The 22,940-nt window shown below is 51.3% G+C and overlaps 9 protein-coding genes across 9 annotated transcripts in view; 4 read left to right on the forward strand and 5 right to left on the reverse strand.

Moving 5' to 3' along the window:
• Nucleotides 1-712, reverse strand: part of MGYG_05633 (STE/STE7/MEK1 protein kinase) — a gene marked incomplete at both ends in the record, with an annotated part of 1,755 nt that extends 1,043 nt beyond the window's left edge. Inside the window, 3 exons of the mRNA XM_003172999.1 lie at nt 44-128; nt 196-353; nt 422-712. Coding sequence (XP_003173047.1) covers nt 44-128; nt 196-353; nt 422-712 — 534 coding nt within the window. The remainder of the gene's footprint in view (nt 1-43; nt 129-195; nt 354-421) is intronic.
• A 1,533-nt stretch (nt 713-2,245) lies between these two features.
• On the forward strand, nt 2,246-6,698 carry MGYG_05634 (hypothetical protein; the record flags this gene model as incomplete). Its single annotated transcript, XM_003173000.1, has 4 exons — nt 2,246-2,410; nt 2,475-2,654; nt 2,720-6,377; nt 6,439-6,698. The coding sequence occupies 4 exons, from the start codon at nt 2,246-2,248 to the stop codon at nt 6,696-6,698; spliced, it is 4,263 nt and encodes a 1,420-aa protein (XP_003173048.1).
• A 705-nt stretch (nt 6,699-7,403) lies between these two features.
• Nucleotides 7,404-8,162, forward strand: MGYG_05635 (hypothetical protein; the record flags this gene model as incomplete). The annotated part of the gene is made up of 2 exons (XM_003173001.1): nt 7,404-7,609; nt 7,721-8,162. The coding sequence occupies 2 exons, from the start codon at nt 7,404-7,406 to the stop codon at nt 8,160-8,162; spliced, it is 648 nt and encodes a 215-aa protein (XP_003173049.1).
• A 451-nt stretch (nt 8,163-8,613) lies between these two features.
• On the reverse strand, nt 8,614-10,636 carry MGYG_05636 (hypothetical protein; the record flags this gene model as incomplete). The annotated part of the gene is made up of 3 exons (XM_003173002.1): nt 8,614-10,107; nt 10,184-10,305; nt 10,372-10,636. The coding sequence occupies 3 exons, from the start codon at nt 10,634-10,636 to the stop codon at nt 8,614-8,616; spliced, it is 1,881 nt and encodes a 626-aa protein (XP_003173050.1).
• Nucleotides 10,637-11,413: 777 nt separating this feature from the next.
• MGYG_05637 (hypothetical protein) lies at nt 11,414-12,447 on the reverse strand (the record flags this gene model as incomplete). The annotated part of the gene is made up of 7 exons (XM_003173003.1): nt 11,414-11,862; nt 11,916-11,978; nt 12,037-12,079; nt 12,135-12,147; nt 12,206-12,215; nt 12,275-12,328; nt 12,390-12,447. 7 exons carry the CDS (start codon nt 12,445-12,447, stop codon nt 11,414-11,416), a joined length of 690 nt encoding a protein of 229 aa, XP_003173051.1.
• Nucleotides 12,448-13,404: 957 nt separating this feature from the next.
• On the reverse strand, nt 13,405-16,004 carry MGYG_05639 (hypothetical protein; the record flags this gene model as incomplete). Its single annotated transcript, XM_003173004.1, has 5 exons — nt 13,405-13,416; nt 13,472-14,773; nt 14,830-14,949; nt 15,012-15,750; nt 15,895-16,004. 5 exons carry the CDS (start codon nt 16,002-16,004, stop codon nt 13,405-13,407), a joined length of 2,283 nt encoding a protein of 760 aa, XP_003173052.1.
• A 902-nt stretch (nt 16,005-16,906) lies between these two features.
• MGYG_05640 (hypothetical protein) lies at nt 16,907-19,862 on the forward strand (the record flags this gene model as incomplete). Its single annotated transcript, XM_003173005.1, has 6 exons — nt 16,907-17,098; nt 17,152-17,236; nt 17,312-17,481; nt 17,556-18,884; nt 18,934-19,104; nt 19,158-19,862. The coding sequence occupies 6 exons, from the start codon at nt 16,907-16,909 to the stop codon at nt 19,860-19,862; spliced, it is 2,652 nt and encodes an 883-aa protein (XP_003173053.1).
• Nucleotides 19,863-20,191: 329 nt separating this feature from the next.
• Nucleotides 20,192-20,840, forward strand: MGYG_05641 (60S ribosomal protein L28; the record flags this gene model as incomplete). The annotated part of the gene is made up of 3 exons (XM_003173006.1): nt 20,192-20,223; nt 20,317-20,515; nt 20,622-20,840. The coding sequence occupies 3 exons, from the start codon at nt 20,192-20,194 to the stop codon at nt 20,838-20,840; spliced, it is 450 nt and encodes a 149-aa protein (XP_003173054.1).
• Nucleotides 20,841-21,303: 463 nt separating this feature from the next.
• Nucleotides 21,304-22,458, reverse strand: MGYG_05642 (hypothetical protein; the record flags this gene model as incomplete). The annotated part of the gene is made up of 2 exons (XM_003173007.1): nt 21,304-22,025; nt 22,080-22,458. 2 exons carry the CDS (start codon nt 22,456-22,458, stop codon nt 21,304-21,306), a joined length of 1,101 nt encoding a protein of 366 aa, XP_003173055.1.
• Nucleotides 22,459-22,940: the final 482 nt, after the last annotated feature.

Raw genomic sequence — 22,940 nt, forward strand, 5'->3', positions numbered from 1 at the left:
GATGTCTCTGTGCATGATCCGGTGGGCTTCGTAGAGGTATGACGAGACCAGCGAAGATGGACTCGGTGATTTTGCCCAGCACGTCGACTCTGACGGGGCCAAAATTCTTCGAGATGTGATCCAGTGATCTATACATATACATTGTTAAGTATACGTATGCATTTACATCTGCCATAGTAGGAGTTGAAAACTCACCCGCAGTCCATGTACTCCATGCAAAGTACGATATCTCTGGCTTCGTTCTGGAATGCTCCGTAGAATGTGACGATATGGACGGAATTGCAGTCGTGGCCGACCTGAAGCTCTCTCAGGATCTGCTTTCTTACTTTCTCCTTTGCATCGACTCTGATGATCTATCAAATAAGGCATTAGTATGAAATGAGGTATAGAGGAACAGAAGCATTCAAAAAGGAAGACATACCTTTCTGGCCATGACGACCTTTGTCGAGGCGTGCATGACCTTGCTGACGGTCCCTCCATTGCCGGCGCCGAGCTCCTTGAGCACTATCAGGTCCTCACTGCGCAGGTCCAGCTTGAACTCCAGGCCAATCTCCAGGGTGTCTGTCCTGTTGGCGTCCACGTTTCCGATAGCTCCGGGGATCTGAGCATCGCCGTCGGAGGGCTTCAGGCCTGGCTTCGCGGTGGTTGCATTGAGAGCCAGCCCCTTGACGTTCTTTCGTTTCAGCGAGCGGGCCTTGAAAGCGTCCGCCATGGTGGCAGAGTGTGTATGAAGATCTGCTCCCGGGACAAATCAAGAGAAAGGGGGAAAAAACCGACGAGGGTAGCTGAGGATGCTGCAGACGCCTGCACGACCGTAGACACGCTGTCTCTATCCTTATTTTTTCCTTTTGTTCTCGTCGTCGTATTGTTGTTGCTGTGGTATCCGATCGAGCGTTAGGCAGCACGTTAGGTGGCACTACGAAATGTCCCGCCAACTGAACACCGCGACAAAGAGAGAGCGAGAGAGAGAGGCCTGATACGGCAGACACGAGTAGATATCGTCGTAGAGAGAGTGAGTCTTCCGGTAGGAGGAGGATCTCGAAAGGTCTGTATCCGCGGGTGTCGCTTTTTTTTTTTCCCTGAGCGAGCGTCTAATAACTAAGGTGAAGCCCTGAAGAGAGAGACCAAGTATCAGCCGAACAAGTCCATTTCCGCGGATGCACCAGTAAGAGCGAGAGAGACGCCGCCGCGAGAGCAGGCTGCAGGGGGAATGAATGCCTTGCTCGTCTCCTTACCTGGCGCTGCTGGAAGGCTGAACGTTGAGGTGAGCGTCTTTGCTGCTCTGGACGGAGGTATTGGACGGTGGGATAAGATGACGATGTCACACACGCAGCCAATGGACGAGGCGGATCGCGATTCTCCCGCTTTCTGCTCTCAATAGCGACTTTTTGTACCAGCAAGCATCAACTCAGGGGGATAACTTAGGTACTGAGAGTTACTGAGAGAAAGACACAGAGAGAGAGAGAGGTGGTACTACGAGAAGCAGAAGCGAGATGGGCTTTTTCCCCCATTCTACACAGGATGTTACATCCTAACTCTTCAGGCAAAAATCTACTAGTAACGCAGCTCCGCAGCGGCGACAGGGGGAGCCCAGCCGTATAACTAAGTCCGTACTAAGTACCTGCTCCGTACCTATTCCAGAGAAACAGCAGAGCAAGCAGACGAGCACCGCAGCAGAGCAGTCAAACTGCCGGCGCCTCCTGCTTATGCCCACTGTGGCGGGCGGGCGGGCGGTTAGCGAGCTACCTTCGTCTCCCTCGTCTCCTTGGGGGCCAGCCCACCGCGTTTCAGATCTCGTCTTGTCTAGTCTTCCTTGTCTTCCTTGTCGGCTGCTGCTTGTTCCTTTTTGTTCCTTTTTTACGTGTTTTTCTTCCCTTTTTTTTTATATCCGACTTGCTCCTATTGATAGCGCGTTTCGTCTTGCTTAGGTAATAAGTAACGTGACTGTCGCCTGTCGCTTAAGGTAGGCGCCAGACGCGGCGCCTAAGGGCGTCCTCCAGTTTAGGACTAGCGTCTGTCCTGGCGCCTTCCGAAAGCTGCCAAAAAGGACAAGGACTTTCTTTCTCTCTCTTCTTTCAACGTCTCTCTCTCTCTCTTCAGCCCGTTGTTTTTCTCGTTTCTTTCGGTCACTGGCACCGCCATTGTCGCTGTTATTCTCCCTTGTCCTAATTGTCTGGACAGAGTTTCGCGACCAGTGAGTGGTACGTGGAAGAGGGCCGGAGTTTGTTTGAAGAAGTTTGACACCATGAGCACTCAAGACCTCGTGCAGACCGAAGCTGTCCAGGACGAGGAGGAGGATGAGTCCTTCGGCGAAGAGGGCGGACAGACAAGAGACAGGGAGGAAAATGGCCATTACGATGACTCGAGTGAAGAGGAGCTGGACGACGAGGACGAGGACGCCGTTCGTGCGGTAAGTGTCGAGGCCTTCTTTTTTTTTATATTTTGCGATTAGAGCTGACAGTAGATCTATATAGGTCCGAGAAGGCTTTATAGTCGATGAAGATGAAGAGGACGAAGAGCGGACGGCCAGACGGCGGGAGAAGAAGAAGCGTCGGCGGCAGGAGCGCGTAGAGGAAGAAGAGCTGCTGGACGAGGACGACCTCTACCTGATACGAGAGAACAATCCGGACTTTGAACTCCCCATGCACAACGAGGTACGTTTTGGTATTTGGTGATATCGGTAAGGTGTCAAAAAGAAACAAATCTGACGGCTGTACAGTCCAAGTTCAAGCGTCTAAAGCGCGGTCACAAAGTCGGCCGGGACCAACCACAGGGCATTAACGACATCTTCAATTCCGATGAGGAAGATGAAGTAGAGACGTATGGACGTGGCAGAGACCGGAGGAACATGCATGACGATCTTGACGACTTTATTGAAAAGGATGTCTTCTCCGACGAGGATGAGCGCCAGCAGGAAGACGAGGAGATCGCCCGTCCTGCCAGAAAGGGGCTCTCCGGTTTCGCCGTGACCGAAGCGACCGGGCTCGATGAAGCCGCTCTCGAGGATATGCGCATGGCTTTTGGTGACGGAAACGACTATCTGTTTGCTCTCGAGCTGGAAGACGAGGAGGAAGAACAGGAAGAGGACGAGGAGAAGCAGCTCGACCTCAAGGACGTGTTTGAACCCTCGCAACTTGCCGAGAAGATGATGACAGACGAAGATAACATCATACGTTCGACAGACGAGCCCGAGCGGTACCAGCTTGCCAGAAAGCCATACCAGCATGTCACCCTAACCGAAGAGCAGTTCAGGGAAGAGGCTGTCTGGATATCAAACCTCATGCTGCTAAAAAAGCGTCTCAATTCCGACCTACACGATCCATTTCAGCGAGCGGTCGCAAAGGTCCTCGAATTCATGGTCACAGATGACTGGGAGGTCCCCTTCATCTTCCAACACCGGAAGGACTACCTTATCCATGCAGTCAAGATCCCGATTCCCGATGGTGGGACCAACCCCGACGGAGGGAAGTACATCGTCGAGGCGGAGAAGCTTCTCAGCATGATCGACTTGTGGGATATCTTTGAATTCGACCTCAAGTTCCGTGCCCTCATCGATAAACGGAACACCCTCCAGACAACTTACGATAACCTGCAGACGATATCCAACGTCAAGGATGAAATGTTTGAGGAAATGCTCCCCGCAGCCGTTACCATGGAAGAACTACAGGACGTCCAGGACTATCTCTACTTCCAGTACTCTACAGAGCTCAAGGACTTGGCTCTAGTCAACAGCAACCACGAAGGAGAGAACGGCGCCGCCTCCCAGCGCCGTAAGGCTTCTACCAAGACCTTCTTCGAGCGGGTTCGCAACAGCCGTGCATATGGGCTGGTCCGTGCATTCGGTATCACTCCTGATGCATTTGCGCAAAACGTCATGGAGACTGGCCGAAAGCAGTATATCGACGATGCAAGCGAGAAACCGACCGATATGGCAGACAACCTCCTGGACTCGAGCTTCTCCAATGGAGCCCATGCCATGAAGGCTGCACGAGCAATGTTTGCTGAAGAACTTACCATGAGCCCCAGAGTTCGGAAAGTCATGAGACAGGCCTTCTACATGAGTGGAGTAATCGAATGCTTCCGAACTGAAAAGGGGTTGAAGAAGATAGATGAACACCATCCATACTATGAGTTCAAATACCTCCGTGACCAACAGATTTCAGACATTGCACGACGACCTGAGCTCTTCTTGCGCATGCTTAAAGCTGAGGAAGAAGGTTTGGTTGAAATAAAAGTTCACTTTAAGGACTTTGACCACTTCAAGAAGCGCCTTTATCCCGAGATCCAATCTGATAACTCCAGCGAGGTTGCAGATGCATGGAACAAGGAGCGGAAAGATGTCCTGGATCTAGCTCTTGGCAAGCTGGAGAAGATAATGAGCAAGGGAGTTAAGGAGAATATTCGGACTGAGTGTGAGAACCATGTTGCCCGCGAGTGCAGAGAAGTCTTCTCGCAAAGACTCGACCAAGCCCCTTATAAGCCCAAGGGAATGATCCTAGGAACCATCCCTCGAGTCCTGGCTCTTACAAACGGATCTGGAGTCGTTGGAAAGGACCCCATCTACTGGACCTGGGTTGAAGAAGACGGCCGAGTGCTCGAACACGGCAAATTCGTTGACCTAGGCCTCGGTGACCCCGACCGCATGATAGCCGATGGTAAGGATGTGGAGGCCTTCGTTGAGCTTGTCGACCGCAGGAAACCTGATGTCATCGGCGTCTCGGGACAATCACCTGAAACCCGAAAGCTGTACAAGCAGCTGTCAGAGCTTGTCCAAGCAAAGGACCTGCGCGGTGCTTTCTACACAGACGAACGAGACGAGGAGGTCAGCGATATCCTGGAAGTTGTCATTGTTAATGACGAGGTTGCCAGGCTGTACCAGACCAGCCGCAGAGCCGAAGTTGACCACCCTGGATTCAGCCTGCAAAGTCGATACTGCGTTGCCCTCGCAAAATATCTCCAGAATCCATTGAAGGAGTACGCCTCACTAGGAAGGGATGTGGTTTCTATCCAGTTTAGACCCGGCCAGCAACTTATACCTCAGGACAAGCTATTAAAACAGCTGGAAACCGCTCTAGTGGACATGGTCAACCTAGTTGGCGTTGATATCAATGAAGCCGTCAGTGACGTCTCGACAGCCAACCTCCTCACATATGTCAGCGGCCTTGGTCCTCGAAAGGCATCTCAGCTATTAAAAGTCATCAACATGAACGGCGGTGTGGTCAACAGCCGTATGGAACTCCTGGGAGTAAATGCTCAGTACCCAGCCATGGGAGTTAAAGTCTGGAATAACTGCGCCAGTTTCCTTTATATTGACTATGACAACGCAGACCCGGACACAGACTATCTTGATAACACTCGTGTTCATCCTGAAGATTACGACATTGGTAGGAAGATTGCTGCTGATGCCCTTGAGCTTGATGAAGAGGATATCAAGGCCGAAACAGATGAGAATGGACAAGGCGCCATTGTTCGAAAACTCATCAAAGAAGATGCACAGGACAAGGTCAACGATCTTCTTCTCGAAGAATACGCCGAGCAGCTGGAAAACAACCTGAACCAGCGCAAGAGAGCCACCCTCGAGACCATCCGTGCCGAGCTGCAGCAGCCCTACGAAGAACTTCGAAAACAGTTCGTGTTCCTCGGTACCGACGCCATTTTCACAATGTTTACCGGCGAAACCGCCGAGTCGTTGGTCCAGGGCATGATTGTGCCTATCACCATCAAGCGTGTCTCAGACGATCATATTGACGGCAAACTCGACTGTGGAATCGACGCTCTTGTACCTGAGTCAGAAATGACAGATAGATACGACATCCCCGTCCGAAGTCTCTACGCGCCGCATCAAACTGCTTTGGCGAAGATTACCTACCTAAACCGAAAGTCGTTTGTAGCCAACGTCTCTCTCAGAGAAGACCAGGTAAACAAGCCCTACCGGCGACAGCTAGATCACATGCGTGGTGAATGGGACGAAGATCAGGAGCGAGAGGACCAGGAGGCAATGAAGGAGAAGACCCAGACCGACCAACGTACTCTACGTGTTATCAAACATCCCCTCTTCCGTCCTTTCAATGGCAGACAAGCGGAGGAATTCCTTGCGCCTCAGAGTCGTGGTGACGTAGTCATCCGTCCTTCATCCAAGGGCCACGACCATCTTGCTGTTACTTGGAAGGTAGCCGATGGAGTATACCAGCACATTGATGTTTTGGAATTGGACAAAGACAACGACTTTACCGTTGGAAGAATTCTGAAGATTGGTGGTAAATACTCGTATACCGATCTTGACGAGTTGATTGTCAACCACGTCAAGGCCATGTCCAGGAAGGTGGATGATATGATGGTGCATGAGAAGTATCAGAGCGGCACCAAGGAAGCAACAGGTAACATCTACTCATTCCCAGTGTTAATGGCCTAGTCTAGTAACTAACTGTCGTTTTATAGAGGGCTGGTTGACAACCTATACTACCGCCAACCCCAAGCGATCAGCCTACGCGTTCTGCCTCGATACCAAGCATCCCGGATACTTCCACCTCTGCTTCAAGGCCGGGTTGAAGGCACCCCTGAACAGCTGGCCTGTCAAGGTGATCCCACAAGGCTATGAACTGCAACGTACCCCGTACCCCGACATGCGAGCGCTCTGCAACGGATTCAAGCTTCTCCATGCTAACATGCTTTCCGCCCAACAACGACGTGGACGGTAATCGGGAGAAACCACCTGTCTTGACTGTGACTGCTCGGTTTATGCCATTTAATTCTCTTCGTGCTCTTTCAGAAAAGTCGGTAATAATGAGACTGGAATCTTGATATCAAAACCCCCACCATGCCAGGAAAAAGCATACGAAACGTTACCTCCTTTTAAGTCTTCTACTTCTTTCCTTTCATTCTGCTCTTCTTTCTCTACAGCTTGCATGCCGTCGTTATTGGGGCATTTTCTTGTTTTTGGTCAAGCCAGTCTTTCTTCCGTGTACTTTATCTCTCTTCTTCTTCCTACGTGGCTTTCCATTGAACAAAAACATCCATGTACGCCTCTGCTAGATCAACTAGTTACCAACAAGCGGACCATAATTCATGACGTCCTCGTCGCTGTCGAAACGATATAAGTGGCACTTATTCCGTTTATTCCGATGTTTATTCCGGTATCCCCTCTTCCCCTGTCAACTTTGCCCATCCTTCTTCACCCTTAAAACACGCGCTGGCCAGTAATCGTTGCATCTGGTGACTCCTTTCTGGCTTCGTATTCCGACCTAGCGGGCCTGATAGTCAATGGATCTTTCTGCGGATAACGTCGTATTTGGCCAGGCAGCCAATATAAAAGAGGCCATGGACAACCCCGAGCTGCGTGCAAGCCGTCAAGCCCTTCTTCCTTCCAGCATCTCCCTACTTCTCTTATAACAACTATTACAGCCATGGCCAGTGAACAACCGGAGCGAGCATCTGAGGAAGATGAGAAAGTCAGATACCCATCCGCAGGAGCAGCGCCGCAGCCCCTTCGCATCATTCTTCCATATCAGGCAGAGGAGGTAGTCACTCCTCGGCTGGTGCTGGTCCCCATTACACACGACCATGCCCAATCGTTATTCGAAGTGAATGCAAAGCTGAACGGTGCCTGGCAGTAGGGCACCTTCATCCATCCAGTAACCATATGGCTGTACAACAATAGCTAATGCGCGGTGACTAGGAACATCCCGGCCATGCATCCCATGTTGAAGTATCTAGTTCACAGCGCCCCGGATGTCTCAGCTGTCAAAGCATGGATGGACTCTAAGAGACTCCAAGTGCCTGGCTCAGGAGAGCTCATGCTCTACTTTGCCGTGACGCTGCGAGAAGAGACGCCAGAAGGCAAAGTCAAGCCAGGCAGATTTATAGGGACCGTCGGGATGAACCAGGTACTCCCCATCCCGAACCTGGGATATTCTATCGATGCAGACCTCTGGGGTAGAGGGTATGGCACGGAGGCTTTGAGGGCGTTTTTGGAGATCTGGTGGGCAATACCACGACGGCCGGCGGAGGAGGGAGAGGAGAAGCCTGAGAAGGTGTTTGCCAATGTCAACAGGGCAAATTTTCCTAGTATTAAGCTGCTGGAGAAGTGCGGATTCACCATCTACAGCGAGAGGACGATGGCGGATGGCTCAGTTCTGGCCTTCCTGGAGAAAGAGAGAAGCTGATCCTGGCCTGGGCAGATACAAAGTTAACGCTTTTGCTTACGGAGATGCTCAGAGTGCATGTGAATGAACTGATCATTAGCGGTGTATCTGCTGTTAAGTTATGCATGCAGGCGTCGGTGTATGTATCTGGACATATATTTACAGGTCATGTATGGTATGCAAAGAGTAACAGAATTTTCGATGTGCGCCGAGGAAATGTAAAAGGAAGAGAGAGTCAAATAGAAAAGAACCTTGGATTCTCCAAGCCGGTGTATAGAAAGCGAAAAAGGGAGAGAATCCAAGGATATGTGGGAAAGCAGCGAGTGCATCAAGGAGAAGAGGGAATGAACCAAAGGAGCGTTAGCAGAGGAAAAAACATCCAGTGGATGAAAAAGCAGATCACCAAGCAAATACCAAACGAATCGTCTCAAAAGCAGAAGGGAAAGAAACAACAACACCACCATGGATATCATCATGATCGATTTCCATACAAAGACTCCATTTTTAGGTAAGATTTTCCGCTCCCATCCTTTTTATCCTGACCGGCCGTAGACGCCTTTGCATTCTTTTCTCCCTCTGTAGACGGGGTTTCCTTGTTTGCGCCCCAGATTGCGCTCGTTCGTTTGTTACTTTCCTCCTCCTCCATCGAGAAGACCAAGTCGCCCTGCTCCTCGTCGATCCGGCTCGTGCTCACGGGTGATGATAAATTACGGTCCATACGAGGGTTGCTAGTTGGTGCTCGGGCGGAGCTAGGGTGAAGTGATGTGCTGCTTAACTGTTCAGAGATCATAGACATGGAAGACTGACGAGGGCTAGCAACAAAGGGGGAGATGTCGCCGGACCCGGGCAGACTTCCGATGGGCCGGATAGCGCTTGCAGAAGAGCGGGACCCAGCGACTGATTCGCGCAGAGGAGAGCCGACGTGTCCGTTCTGAGCGAGGGCAGCTTGAGCTTCTTCCTCCTTCCGCTGGCGTTGTTTGGCAAATAGGGCACCGAACCGAGATGGACTGGATGCGAGCGGGGAGCCTACTTTGGTGGATCCTCCGATGCCGACTCCAATACCTATTCCAAGGCCAGATGGATCCTTACTGCTGCTTGACAAGTCGTGCTCGGTGCGAGAGAGACGGCGCATTCGTTCTTGAGGCGTGAGCACATCATCGTGCAGATTCGTCGGCAAATAGTCTTCTTCCATAGTGAAGTTGTCCTCCCAGTCGTCGAGAATTGTTGGGCGGGGAACACTGGCGGAGAGTATGCGCTGACGGGGCACACGCTGGGAGTGCATGACACGGAAGCCGGAATTATCTTCCGCACTAACAACTGGTGGTGAGGAACCAAGTCCAAGCGGTTTTTTGTCTAGTCCAAAGGCTGTATCGTGAAGGCTGCGGAGAACGTCGGGTGTGGCGTTAGGTCGGTGAGAGAGGGATGGGGAGTGAGCGAAGTCAAGGCCGAACTTGGACGGCACTGATGCCGCGACTGGGCCGTAGCGGGCCATGTGGGATATACCTTGACTGTCGAACGAGGCAGGCAGCGGAGCATCTAAAGCTGTGCGGCCGATCGGAGACATGGGAAGGCGAATTTCCTCCGGAGGTGAGCCATACTTGGAGCCGGTGTCAGATACCAGACCGGCGTCAATAAGCGGGATCGAACCGTCGTATTGCTGTCCAAACTGTGGTGGTTGCTGCTGCTGCAGTTGCTGTTGCTGAAGTTGTTGCTGGGCATGCGGAGGTAGAAGATGGAGATCATCCTGGGAGGCATACGGATATGAGAAGCGTGAGTTGTGTCCGTTTATTTGCTGCTGCGAGAGGAGTGAGTTTGCTAAAGCTGAGTCTTGTGCATGGTATGGCGGAGGATGAACTCGACCGCCTAGGTTGAGATTCCCTCCGAGGCCCATGCTGGGCCGGTTCACCCTCCGGCCATCGGGCAAGATGTGAGCAAGGGCACACTTTGCTCCGAATTTGCAGTTTCCCTAGATATCGCCATAACTGTCAGCTCTATGCCTAAGTTCAGATAGCTTATAACCTCCCCAGTCATCCGGGTATCACCTTTGTAAAGTATTTGCATGGCGCAGAATCTATAGTATTGTCTGTCGAATGCAGGAACGGGCATGCCGGGCCGGCCTGACAGGTTCCCTGACGGAAGAACTTGCATGGAACATGTTTAGTATCTGCGCGTTCACGCCGGTTAGCTGCAGTCTCGTTCAAAGAGGCACATCCGAAAAGCGTCTGCCTACTCTTGCTAGCTGGCGGATTTGGCGGGCTGCGAGCCATATCAAACGGCGGACGCATGCCACCGTTTTCGCTCTGTGGAAATGGACCATGACCTCCCGGCACAGGAAGCGGGGCTCTGTTGCGCGGATCGCCTCCAGCCATTTTGGCAGTAGCAGAGGCAGTGTCGTTGAGCTTCTGCGAGTCTGTTCGGTACTGCTGCTGCGGTTGTTGCGGTGTTATATGTTGTGGTGGGTGATGCCGTGGTTGCGTCGGCGGCTGTTTCTGCATTGCGAGGTTGAAAAGAAGGTCGCAAGAGAAGAACCGCCAGCAGATTTTTCCGCGTCTTTTATTTAGGGTTCGTGGATCGAAGGGATTGTGGTGCGGAGGGGGCAAAAAAAGTCTCGGGATTTAGCTTGCTGAAAGGTGCTTTTTTTGTCTTTGCCCTCTTCTTCTTGTTCGCGCTTAGATTTAAAGTGGGCTCTGCTGTTTGCTGGCAAAGTAGGAGAATGAGCAGGCGAGCAAAGATCTGCCACGCAGCAGTCACTCTTTTCAGAGCCTTGGAGGGCGAAGGGTGGGAGCCAGCCGGGAAGTTTCACTTCGATCTCATTTCAACGGCGATATTTGGATTCACAGAAGGGCCGACTTAGTCATCTAAGTCGATGATGTCTTCGGTCTTTTGAGAGTGAATGAAGGGAGCAAGTGAGCAGCAGTTCTATTTATTGTCAACTATCGAGAACAGGAACTCGGAGGTACATACATACAACTCAAATGAGGAGGCTCATGACCTGCAAGCTACGGCGGGCTTGCGGCGACTGACCTCATCACAGCTGACCTGGGAAGCAATACCGACCCCATCGTGTCGTCACGCCCACTAACTAACTAGTTAACTATTCCTTAAGTTGCTGCTGGTTGTTCATCGTCCTTGTTTCGTGGCATGGCAGAGGCCGAATGGTGCTTTTAGCGTTTATCGTGCTGTCCTCGCATATATGTAACTCTTTCCCCAGATCTTCTTCCCCCCCAACGACATCCATTTGTTCCTTGCGCACCCCCGATTGGACAGCTGCATTACAGCTCTCCTTCCATCCCGAGCGACTCCCAGAGTTCCTGTGCGCTTTTGACGTTGTCAGGCAGAACTTCTGTGCATTTCAACCACATTTCTCGACATGCCAGCTTGCGGAGAGAAGCGTGTCTCTTCCACGTTGCCCAGTTTTTCTGGACCCAGTTGCTTTCTTCTTCTGTTACTATCCTGCCTGTAGCCGTTTCCTTGCAGAGCCGGGAAAGCTGATCGTTCAGTGTACCCATTCTAAGCTCTAACTGGCCGATTTGCGAGAGAAGCTCTGTGCTTGAGACACGGGAGTTTAACACGGCAAGCTCAGACTTGAGAGCCTTTTCTTGTCGTTTGGCAGATTCGAGTTGCTCCCTAAGAGATGTGATCCTGTCATCCATAGCGGCAAGTTCTTCTGCCGTTGCCTCATTGGCAGTCTCTTGGACCGCATGGTAGACCATCTGTTTTCCTATGTTACACTTAGCTCAAGTCCTCGGCGAGATACTTAGTTCCAGTCAATACCCGAGACCCTGCACTCAAGCAGCTTCCGCTCATGCAGAGCCTTTAATGCTTTGACCGTATATGCTGGGGCTACGTTAGCATATATATTATCATCGGCCTTTTCCTAGTTTATACTAGATACCTTTAGTCACCTTATTGTGCAAGTTTGCACTGATATCAATTGCCTACTCGCGGTTTAATATTCTTATCCCTAACTAGGAAGAGAATACCCTAGCCTACCGAGTATGGTCGGCTTTTATCATAGTTAGTTCTATGGTCTGAATGTCCGTGCATGTTCATATACTGCGTACTTCTGCTGTTCTATCAGGCCAGTTAGCAAGCTAATTGTCTTTAGAGGCAGGGACGGTGCATCTACTTACGGAGATACTTGAGAATCATGGTTGAGCCTATATCAACAGCACGGGAAGAATCCGCTTCGTTTAGTAGTCGTTGCATTCATTAATTTGAAGCTCAGCACTGAATGAGAGCACCTACCATCGTCACTACCAGCGCTCTTCTCGCCTTTTCCCGCCTTTTCCTTCTTTAAAGCCATCGTATCTTCGAGAGTGGATGTGGTTATGCCACTTTTCACAGCTGTATTGCTTCTCTTTGGATGTTGACGACGTTGTTGAAGTTGAAGTTGAAGTCGAAGTCGAAGCTGAAAAACGACGTTGAAGAAAAGACGTCGAGAACTCCCCGATCGGGACGACAAGGCGGCAGAACCGGCTTACCGCGTTCGTCTACAGTTAAGATTTTATATAAATATTGATATAAAGGAGGCTTTGCTTGTTTTATTCCATTGCCTATGACGATGGCATTTGAGGATACGTCTGATCTAGGTGGATAGTCAAGTTGGGTGGATTATCATAAAGGAAAAGAGTGAGTGAGTTTTACTTTTATATTAAAACTCCAAGTATATTTGACCGCACCAACCACCGAGAACATGGCGTTAATTGTGTATAACATGCAAAATTATAAAGGCGCAAGAAGAGACAGGGAACAATGAACGATGGACAGACACGCTATATAAAAGCAGCTAGAAAGGTAAACACGCCAAAATAAAGGAAGACATGGCAAAGGGCGGAATGGAGTAAAGTAAACGGCGCGGATCCCAAGATAAAGGGCGGAGGAAAAAAAGGCTGATATATGGAATCGTACGCAATGAGCCTTGAGTCTATGCGGAATGACGTAAAGCAAGACGAAGATGTAAGTAAGGGAGAAAGGAAGAAGGTGCTATATAATGTAAGTAATGCATACAGAGATAAATTTCACGAAGGGCATAACGTGAGAAAACGAAGGAGAAGAAAAGATGTAAGCGAAAAAGGGGCTCCAGAATCTCCAGAATTAATCAATAAGTTTACCAAGAAAGAAGATGAAGATGAAGGTGAAGATGAAGAAACAACGTGGCAAATCGACTTTTGCAACGACATGCAGTAGATAAAATAGAGAACACCATTCTCCCCCTTTTTTGCTCCGCTTTCCCCTTGACCAACAACGGTAAGGAATGACATCACATAACGACCTATCAAGCTGTTAGTATTACAGTTATGTAAGTTAAGGGAGCAGGGGATACTCACGCAATCGCTCTCCGTCTTGCCCTGCGGCACACCCATCTCCTCAAACGTCTTGGGCCCTTTTCCTTTACCGGGGGCCACAGGAGGTGCGCTGGCAGGCTGCTTTGGTGGCTGTGGAGCGGGTCCCGGTCCCGGTCCCGGTCCAGCTCCAGGCCCGGGTCCGGCTCCAGGCCCTGGGCCAGATGCGGTGCCGGGTCTGCCACCACCAGGTGGTCCGCCGTGTGGTCTTCCTGATGGAGGGGTGGAAGGCATACGGTTTCCGCCGGGACTGGGTCCTGGTCCTGGTCCTGGTCCACCAGGAGGGCGCTGCTGCGGTTTCCTCCTTCTATCTGCACCGGACAAGTCTGGGGGAGCAGAGAAGCCGATGTCTAGCTTTGGTGGACCTGGTCCCATACCAGGGCCTCCAGGGCCCCCTGGACCTGGGCCGGGACCCATTGGCGGACGGCCCTGCGGCGGATATCCGTGTGGTCCCATTGGTGGTCCAACTGAGTGTGCACGGAGATTAGGGTTGATACCGAAAGCAGAAGAGCTACGGTGATCTCCCGGTCCTGGCCCGTACGAATGTGAGTTTGGCCCTGGTCCGGGTCGAGCTGGTCCATAGCGTCCTGAGGGAGGTCCATCGGGGTATGGTGCTGCCGACATCGGGCGGGCAGGATCATGGAGACTCATACGGGATGGGTCAGGCATCTCAAGGGTGTCTTGAACGGGTTGACCTTGCTGCAGATGGTTAGATTGTTGGGAAAAGCGCTGCTGGGTACGTTGTGTTTTGATGCGCTGGATGGCCACTTTTTCATGGTCCTTGCGAGAGAGTGTTTTTGAGCGTGAGATGCTGTCAATTCGTCCTGATGCGTCCTTGTTTCCATTGGCAGCTGCCTTGGCGTACCAGCTTCGGGCTTCCTTGATATCAACAGGAACATAGATGCCGATCTCGTAGAAGTAACCCAGGGCAAACTCCGCTGTTGACAGGCCAGACTGGGCTGCTCTCTTGGCATATGTAAAGGCAAGTTCATCATTTTTCTCGAACACGCCTTCGTGACCACACAGGAACCATTTACTGATGGCCATCTCAGCATCAGGCTCGCCCTGTCGAGCAGCAAGGGCGTTATAATGAATAGACAGTGCTGGATTGAAGTCACAATCTAGCTGGCATAGCTCGTACGCGGAGCCCATTTTGACCTGTGCCTTGGCAAAACCATGGTATGCGGCCTTTTCGATGTTGATACGGGCGTTGGCTAGGTCGTGAGCGAGATACTCATCCGGAACAGTGACCTGAGGTAGTTCACGAGCAAGCAGCATTCCATAAACCTAATATTTGTCAGTTAGATGTTGCTGGGTCGTAGTGTTCTGGTTTGTAGACATACGTAGGCACCCTGAGGGGCATTCTCGTCGCAGGTTTGTGCAGCATAGCGTATATGGTCGAGTCCTACCGCGTAGTCCTGTCGTTGGCCATGCTGTCCTAGTAGTATCATCATTCCCAGACGCTGTAAATCTGTCAATCAATGGCCATTGTAACGAAGGCATGAGTATAGAGGGGTAAGCTTACATAGTATGAAGCAGAGTCACCCAGCCTGACGCCATTCTCGTAATGCTTGATAGCCTTGAGAGGTTCGTTTGAACTCTCGAACTGCATTCCCATGCGGTACTCAGCGCGTGCATAGCCGCCTTCTGCGGCTCGGGAGTAGCACCGGAAAGCCTCCTTCTTGTCGACGCGGAAGCCAAACTTGCCAAACTCTAGCCACATGCCCTGGATAAACATAGCCCGCGGATGCTGCTGCTCGGCCAGGAATGTAACGATATTGATGGCATCCGTCTTGAGCTGGTGTTCGATCTGCGGTGTCTGTGGCCGGGGCGCGTAGGCTACCTGGTTGCGCAGTTCGTTCTGCATGGCTACTTCGACGTAGGAGAGGGCATCCTGGGCCCAGGCAAGCTGCATTTCCGCATCGTTGGAGCCGAGGACTGCCATACGGCCATGTTCGAGGTTTGCTTCACGCTCTTCGTCTGTCGGAGGCACATTTGGCGGCGGGTTGACGAGCGGCGGAAAAGGGGAGAAGTTTGGGGCATCGTAGCCGCCGCCGCCGTAATGCTGTGGTGGTTGCTGCGGGGGATAGGACGGAGAGCCCGGCGCAGAGAAGCCTGGCGATCCTTGGTTATGCATCGAAGAGCCACGATTTGGGAAATGCTGCTGCTGCTGCTGGTGAGAGCGCGGGTTGGAGGTAGAAGAGGCGTCGAGCTCGAAGTGCGCGAGATTATCTTGCATGTTCTCAGGGACTTCGGGCATGACCCTAAAATGGGCAACTGTTAGCGGGCAGCGCTTTTTGGAGGGTTGATAAGTCGAATGCAAGTAACAAAAAGGAGCCAACTAGTTGTTATTATAATAAGCAATGCAAGGTGGGTAAAAAAGAAAAAAAGAGGCCCTCTATAAATACCTCTGAGGGGCGGGCGAGATGACTTCCGGCATCTGGTAGTCGTCGACGGTGCCTGGATAGAAAGTCGCTCCCAAGCGCGGCGGACGAGACGAGTCGTACGGAGCGGCCATAGATAGTGTATTTCTATTTAAATCACCCTTCCAACCAACCCGGAGGACGTGAGGTGATAGGACGGGCACGCAGACGGAGGAAGAAAAGAAAAGAAAGGAGAGAAAAAGGCGCTACTCGTGTTCGAGGGCGCCGCCGCTGCTGGCTCGGACTAGGGGGAGGATGCTGGGATGCTGGCCGGGGCCCTGGACAGCCGGCTGGGGTTGCAGGGCATGAGAGAGGGAGAGCGAGAGAGACAGGACCCTCAGCTGGTTATTCAAGTTGACTATAGATGGGTCAACGGGCTGACGGGATGCTCGATGGAGGCTGAAGAGGGTTTGGTAGAGGCGTTGCAGGCGTTGTAGGCGTTGGTAGCTGGGGGCGCGGTTGTAGATGCGCTGTATGTAGCACCGCTGAGTGGCCTGTGAGAGGAGGAAGGATGAAGCAGAGGCAGGGGTAAACCACGGCGTGCTCCGTAGAAGATAGATAACGAGAGAGAGAAGAGTTGGTAGCTAATAGTTAACTAGAGACGTGACCGTAGCTGGGTCGTTGGATGTTGACGGAGGGAGATGGATGCGGTTGTTTGTTAGATGTTTGGAAATATTTAAATAACCAAATGATAGTCAGTCGACGGACGAGCACTGCCTCAGCAGGTTGACTATTTTTAGTCAGTTGACGACGCTCGCAGCAGACAGAAGACGCGAAGACTAGTTGACTGGCTAAGAGAAGAAGAAAAGAGGAGAGAGACGAGAGGCAAGTTGGCCGTTGAGATGGAGAACCCCCCCTGGTGCTGTTCATGTAGCCGCATAGACTGACCGACGGGAACCAGGGCGAAGATCACATCGACAACACGGGATAGGACGGCCAGACGGGCGGCAGAGATGGCCTAAGTAGGACAGAGAGACGTCTCAGGGCCAGCAGAGAGATGGAGAAGGATTTCCGGCATCCGTACACGCCGTACGAGATCCAGGTGCAGTTCATGGACGCGCTCTACGGCTGCATCGAGGACGGCGGCATAGGCATCTTCGAGAGCCCTACAGGTGAATCCCGGACTCAGACGGTCTCTGGCACCGCTAGTTTATGCACTGCTGACAGGCGTAGGGACGGTATGTCTGCTGTATACCTGACAGAATGCTGCATGATACCAGTGTGTCCATCTGACGCGGATAGGGCAAATCGTTGAGTGTGATATGTGGCTCGCTGGCATGGCTGAGAGACCACAAACGATCTGTCTTTCTCGAGAAGGCTGATGACGGTGTGTTACTCTGCTGGTCATGTATCGGTCAATGGTTACATTAGCTACATGGCGAAGTGCATGCTGACTTGGTAGATGGGGACGACGGGGAGCCGGACTGGATGGTGCAACATGCTCGACGAGAGAGGACTCAAGACATGCTTGCTCGCCGAAAGGAGCTGGAAGACCGTCTGGCTCGCGTCCGTGAAGCAGAGGAGAGACATAGGAAGAAGTTGGAGCTTGCGTCTCGCTCGTTCAAAAAGATGGTACTTACGTCTGCCGGATACCAGATAGTTTTATATGTGACCAGGCCTGATTTTGCTGACAACCAGATAATTAGCGAGTTGGTAATGAGAAGGCTCGATCAGAGACCAAAGATGAAGACTTTGAACTGGATGACTACGAGAGCGGTGATGAGGCTGCCAGACGTCCACTGGATGATACCAATCCCCTGTCGTCAGATACGCTGGCCCTTCTCGAGAGGCTTAAAGGCCCTACCCAGCAGACAGACGTGGACGAGGACGAAGAGAGCGTCAAGATAATATACTGTTCCCGAACGCATTCGCAGCTTATCCAATTTGCACAGGAAATGCGGCGCGTCATGCCCATATCCAGTATACCCCCGGGCTTGGGCGATGACTTGAAGGAAGAGAAAGAAGGAAAAGTACCGGAAGAAGGGGAGTGGATTAAGCATACTCCCCTCGCATCTAGAAAAACCCTCTGTATCAACCCTTCAGTTCGGACTCTGTCTTCTGCCACGGCCATCAACGAACGGTGCCTGGAGCTACAAAGGCCCAATGTAGCTGCAGAGCACAAATGCCCCTATCTCCCTACTAAGGAAAATGAGCTCAAGACCTCACAGTTCCAGGACCACTTACTCTCTCGAGTTAACGATATAGAAGATTTACCACCCCTGGGTACCAAGGTGGGCATATGCCCATACTACGCATCTCGTACGGCCATTAGAGCTTCTGCCACAGAGGTAGTCACCCTGCCTTACTCTTTACTCCTACAACAGTCAGCCCGCGAAGCACTCAACCTTTCAGCAAAGAAGAGCGTCATTGTCATTGACGAAGCACATAACCTTATCGATGCAATAGTCAATATCCACTCCGTCACCGTCTCGCTGTCACAGGTTAAGACAGCACTTGCTCAGGTTACCACGTACGCTAGACGGTTCAAGACCCGCCTTAAGGGCAGAAATCGAGTCTACATTGCCCAGCTTATCAGGTTGATTAGATGTATGACTTCATGCTTGGAGGTTGTTGCGCAGACCAGTACAGCAGATGGAGAGCTTGAGGTGCAGGATGTCCTCGGCGGTGGAAAGGGGAAAGGAGGCGCAGATATGATCAACCCACATAAACTAGGTGTGTACCTGAGAGAAAGCAAACTTGCTAGAAAGGTAGATGGGTACATTGAGCATACAGCTACCCAGTCCAATGGCGGTGATGGCAGTGGCAGGAAGGCAGATGGTGGTATGCCTGTGTTATTCCATGTGCAGAGTTTCCTCCTTCCGCTCATGGACCCTTCGGATGAAGGGCGCCTATTCTACGAGAAAGTCGGCGGAGACGTACAGATGAAATACCTCTTACTCGATCCTACCAGTCGGTTCAGGGAGCTTGTTGAGGATGCGAGGGCAGTTATACTTGCTGGTGGGACAATGGAGCCGGTATGTATCCTTTGATTCCCCCAAGAGATTGACCCTGACTTCTGCATAGATGGATGACTACGTTGATCATCTATTCTCGTATGTTCCGCGAGAGAAAATAAAGACGTTTACCTATGGGCATGTCATACCGAAGATCAACTTAACAGCTATCCCAATAGACAAAGGAATGGATGGAACCGAATTCAACTTCACTTTCGACCATCGCAAGTCTGAGAAGATGGTATGTCCTTGTACGTTAAACCCAGGTTCAGCGTTAGTTAACAAGAGATATAGATCGACAGCCTGGGCCGGACGATAGCCAGGTTCTGCTCTATCATCCCTGACGGCGTTGTGGTCTTCTTTCCTAGCTACGACTACCTATCAACCGTACTGAAAGTATGGTCCTCTGGCTCTGGCATCCTCAACAGCCTCTCTCGCCTTAAACCCATCTTTCATGAGCCTCAGTCTATGGGTAGTACCAACGTTAACGCGAACACCAACACCAACACCAGTACGGACTCTCTCCTTTCCCAATACTCCGCTTCTATCGACTCAGGGAGAGGCGGTCTCCTTCTCTCCGTGATGGGCGGCAAACTATCGGAAGGCATCAACTTCTCAGATTCCCTGGGCCGCGGTGTCATCGTAGTCGGTCTCCCGTTCCCAAATACCCGCAACGCCATCTGGCAGGCTAAACTGCAGCATGTCGAGAAGAAGGCATATGAACTGGCCGACTCCAGCTTGTCAGAAGGTGAGCGAAGAGCCCGTGGCAAGGCAGCGAGCAGAGCATACTATGAAAACACATGTATGCGGACGGTGAACCAGTGTATTGGACGTGCCATACGGCATAAGGGGGACTATGCTGCCATTTTGATGATAGACAGGAGGTATCAGACCGAGAGGATTCAAGGGAAGCTGCCTGGTTGGATCCGGAGTAGTCTTCCCAAGCATCACCATGGTGATGTTTACAGCCAAGTCGAGCAATTCTTCCGCTCCAAATAATAACTAGTTCCCCAATGCCTATTCTTCATAACCACCATCTACTTTCCCTCCACTCTATATACACACAATAACGTTACTATGATACATAATATCATCGTCCACGACGGTCTCCTTCTAGCTTCTGCTGTTTGTGCTTAGTAATGTAACCAGTTAGTCAATACTGACTAATTCATTACTACTGATAACGTGACTAGGGCTAACCCTAAGCGACACCACAGCCAAGAAGGGAAACTTTTGAAGTTGAAGAAAGCGAAACAAGCGGTTGAACTTCATCCTTTTCCTCCATCGACCGACCACATCCTCTTGTCGACCAGCGCGCCTCCGACAAGATGCCTACCAGACTCACGAAGACGAGAAAGCAGTGAGTGCCTCCCTCTGTACCGCCGCCGCGGTGCGCTCGATGCGCCGGGAAGATGTTTTGAGCAGTTTTGGGCTGATAGATGATGAATTATAGCCGTGGCCATGTCTCTGCTGGTTACGGTCGCATAGGAAAGCACCGCAAGCACCCCGGAGGTCGTGGTATGGCCGGTGGTCAGCACCACCACAGAACCAACCTCGACAAGTATCATCCCGGTTACTTCGGTAAAGTTGGTATGCGATACTTCCACAAGACGCAGAACCAGTTCTGGAGACCAGTCATCAACCTCGACAAGGTACGGCAGACATTGCCCCAAGAAAGAGATGCAATGCGCGGAGGGGGAGAACATATTCAAGTAGAGAATAAGTTGGGAGAAACAGTCAATGCTAATTGTGTGGTAGCTATGGTCTCTCGTCCCTACCGAAACCCGTGACGCCTACATCAGCAACAAGAAGCCCGATACCGCCCCCGTCCTCGACCTCCTACCACTTGGCTACTCCAAGGTCCTCGGAAAGGGCCGCCTCCCAGAGATCCCAATGGTTGTACGAGCACGATACTTCAGCAAGGAGGCTGAGAGAAAGATCAAGGAGGCCGGCGGTGTTGTTGAGTTGGTTGCCTAAATGCCCTGTTTGAAATGATCGATGATTCGCTGCCAACATCTCTCTGTACGCTTGCTGTTGGATGGAGGAGGTGGAGCCCCTCGTGGGTTTCTCGGTGTGCAATTTTTCTCTGGCGCGAGAGGAGACCTCACTGATCGATCGCCCGTTGCGTAACTTTTGCTCTTTTTCTTTTTGCATCAACAGCATGGGATAGGGAAATCCGGAACGGCGTGATGCAGTGCAGTGGAAATGATCTTACTAAAAAGAAAGCAAAACAATTTTAATGACGATTTCTTGAAGATCGAACAAAAACTGTGGCGGTTTGACGTCTGGGTTTGATAGGCTGTGGATATTCTCCCCTGTCTCTCCTGGGTATGAAATCAGGTTCTATCCCATATAACTACATAGGCGGAATAGAATCCTTTTCCTATACTTCAAAAATTCGTGCTTGGTCATTTCTATCGTAAAGGTATCCTATATCTATCTACATCTTGGATGTCCTAACCATGGCGGATCTTGCTGAGCTATCCTGACCCGCAGCCAGACAATCGCCGATGAACCTGACGGCCTCGTCCCTCATAGGAGGCGTGACTTGGTGTGCCACTCCTTCAAAGATAATATCCTCTAGTGATATCTTCCCCTCTGCATACCATCCTTCTGGCCCAATGGCCTTCTTCAACCATGTCAAAAATGGTTCTCCGCGTGCATAAGGAACTAACTTGTCCGCACCCCCGGAGAGAACCAGGATCTTCTTACCTGCCAGGCATCGCTTCATCACTGGCCGAAGAATATTCTTTTCCTCTTCCGTGGGATCAGGGATGGGCCCGCTGCGTTTTGGCTCCTTGGGCGGGTATTCACCTATATGACTAAGGAAGAAACTCGTGGGGTCCCAATGCTTTAAGGTGTCTATCAGTGGCTGAGGGAAGGACTCCGAGCCTAAGAACTGAGAACCTTGAGGGTTGCTCTTCGTCCAAGTAGACAGCTTTGATCGTTCAGCGCGGTCAGCCATTAGGTTGACATAATCCGGGCAACCAACGATAATGGTAGCACTGGTGATACGAGGCTCATGTAGGACACAACCCCACGCAGCATGGCCACCAAGAGAAGCGCCCAGCACGAGATTATCTGTGATCTTCCGCTCAGACTTGGGAAAGAGATAGCATCCCATGTAGTCAATCAGTATAGACACATCCCGAGTTGTTCCATCTATACCAAATTAGCCATGATCATACCCATTTCCTACCAGGTCTGCAAACTCACTAAAGATTGAAAACATATCCTGTGCATGGTTGGGATTTCCACCTCTCCACGACTCATTGCACAGCTTGTTCATCTCTCTCGAGCCATGGTTTCGCTGGTCAAAGCATACAGCTACGAGCCCCTTGTTCTGCTCGCTGGGAGCAGCCTGCTTGCTAGCCAGGCGTCTGTTCCACTCAGTTACTGCTCCAATAGCTGCCCATTCCATCGACTCGCGAGTATTCGAGCGTGGGTGCAGTAGATACAGGCAGGACACCTCCGTTGCCTGTACGGGTATCTCTTCAAGCCCATAGACAGAGCAAATGATCCCTGAAACTGGTATATCTTTCTTGGACACCAGGGGCGGCGGCGTAGAGTTACCCGGCACCATCGGGTTGGCCATGTTGAATACCAGCTTTCTCTAACCGTTCAGTAAGCAGATAAAACCGGATCTTCTATCTTCCTTCTATCCCCTGCTCTATGACTCTCTTAAAGACTCTCTATATCCTCTTCTCTGTCCTATCTCATCTCGTCTCGTCTTTCTACCTCGTCGTCTTCGGCTTTTTGCTTTTTTATATCTTTAACTTTTGCCGCGGCAACTAACGACACACGTGATCCAACCCGCTTACTCATCCATCCCACGACACTTTGATATGATTGGCCGGGGACGAACAGGGAAAGCAAGGAGTTCAAGGAGAAGAGACGAAGACGACGAGGCAGAAGACGAGGCGGAAGACGAACAACATCCAGGAGAAATAGGGAGACAAGGACGAAAAAGAGCGACGTTGCCGGTTATTCACTAGGAAAAGCATTGTTGAAGGCTCTTGATGATACAGTAGGGCTTCCGAGATGGTACAGCGGTATGTTTGGGCCTTCCTCGAGCTT

This window comes from Nannizzia gypsea, genomic scaffold (assembly GCF_000150975.2).
Source record: "Nannizzia gypsea CBS 118893 supercont1.4 genomic scaffold, whole genome shotgun sequence".
NCBI lineage: Eukaryota > Fungi > Ascomycota > Eurotiomycetes > Onygenales > Arthrodermataceae > Nannizzia > Nannizzia gypsea.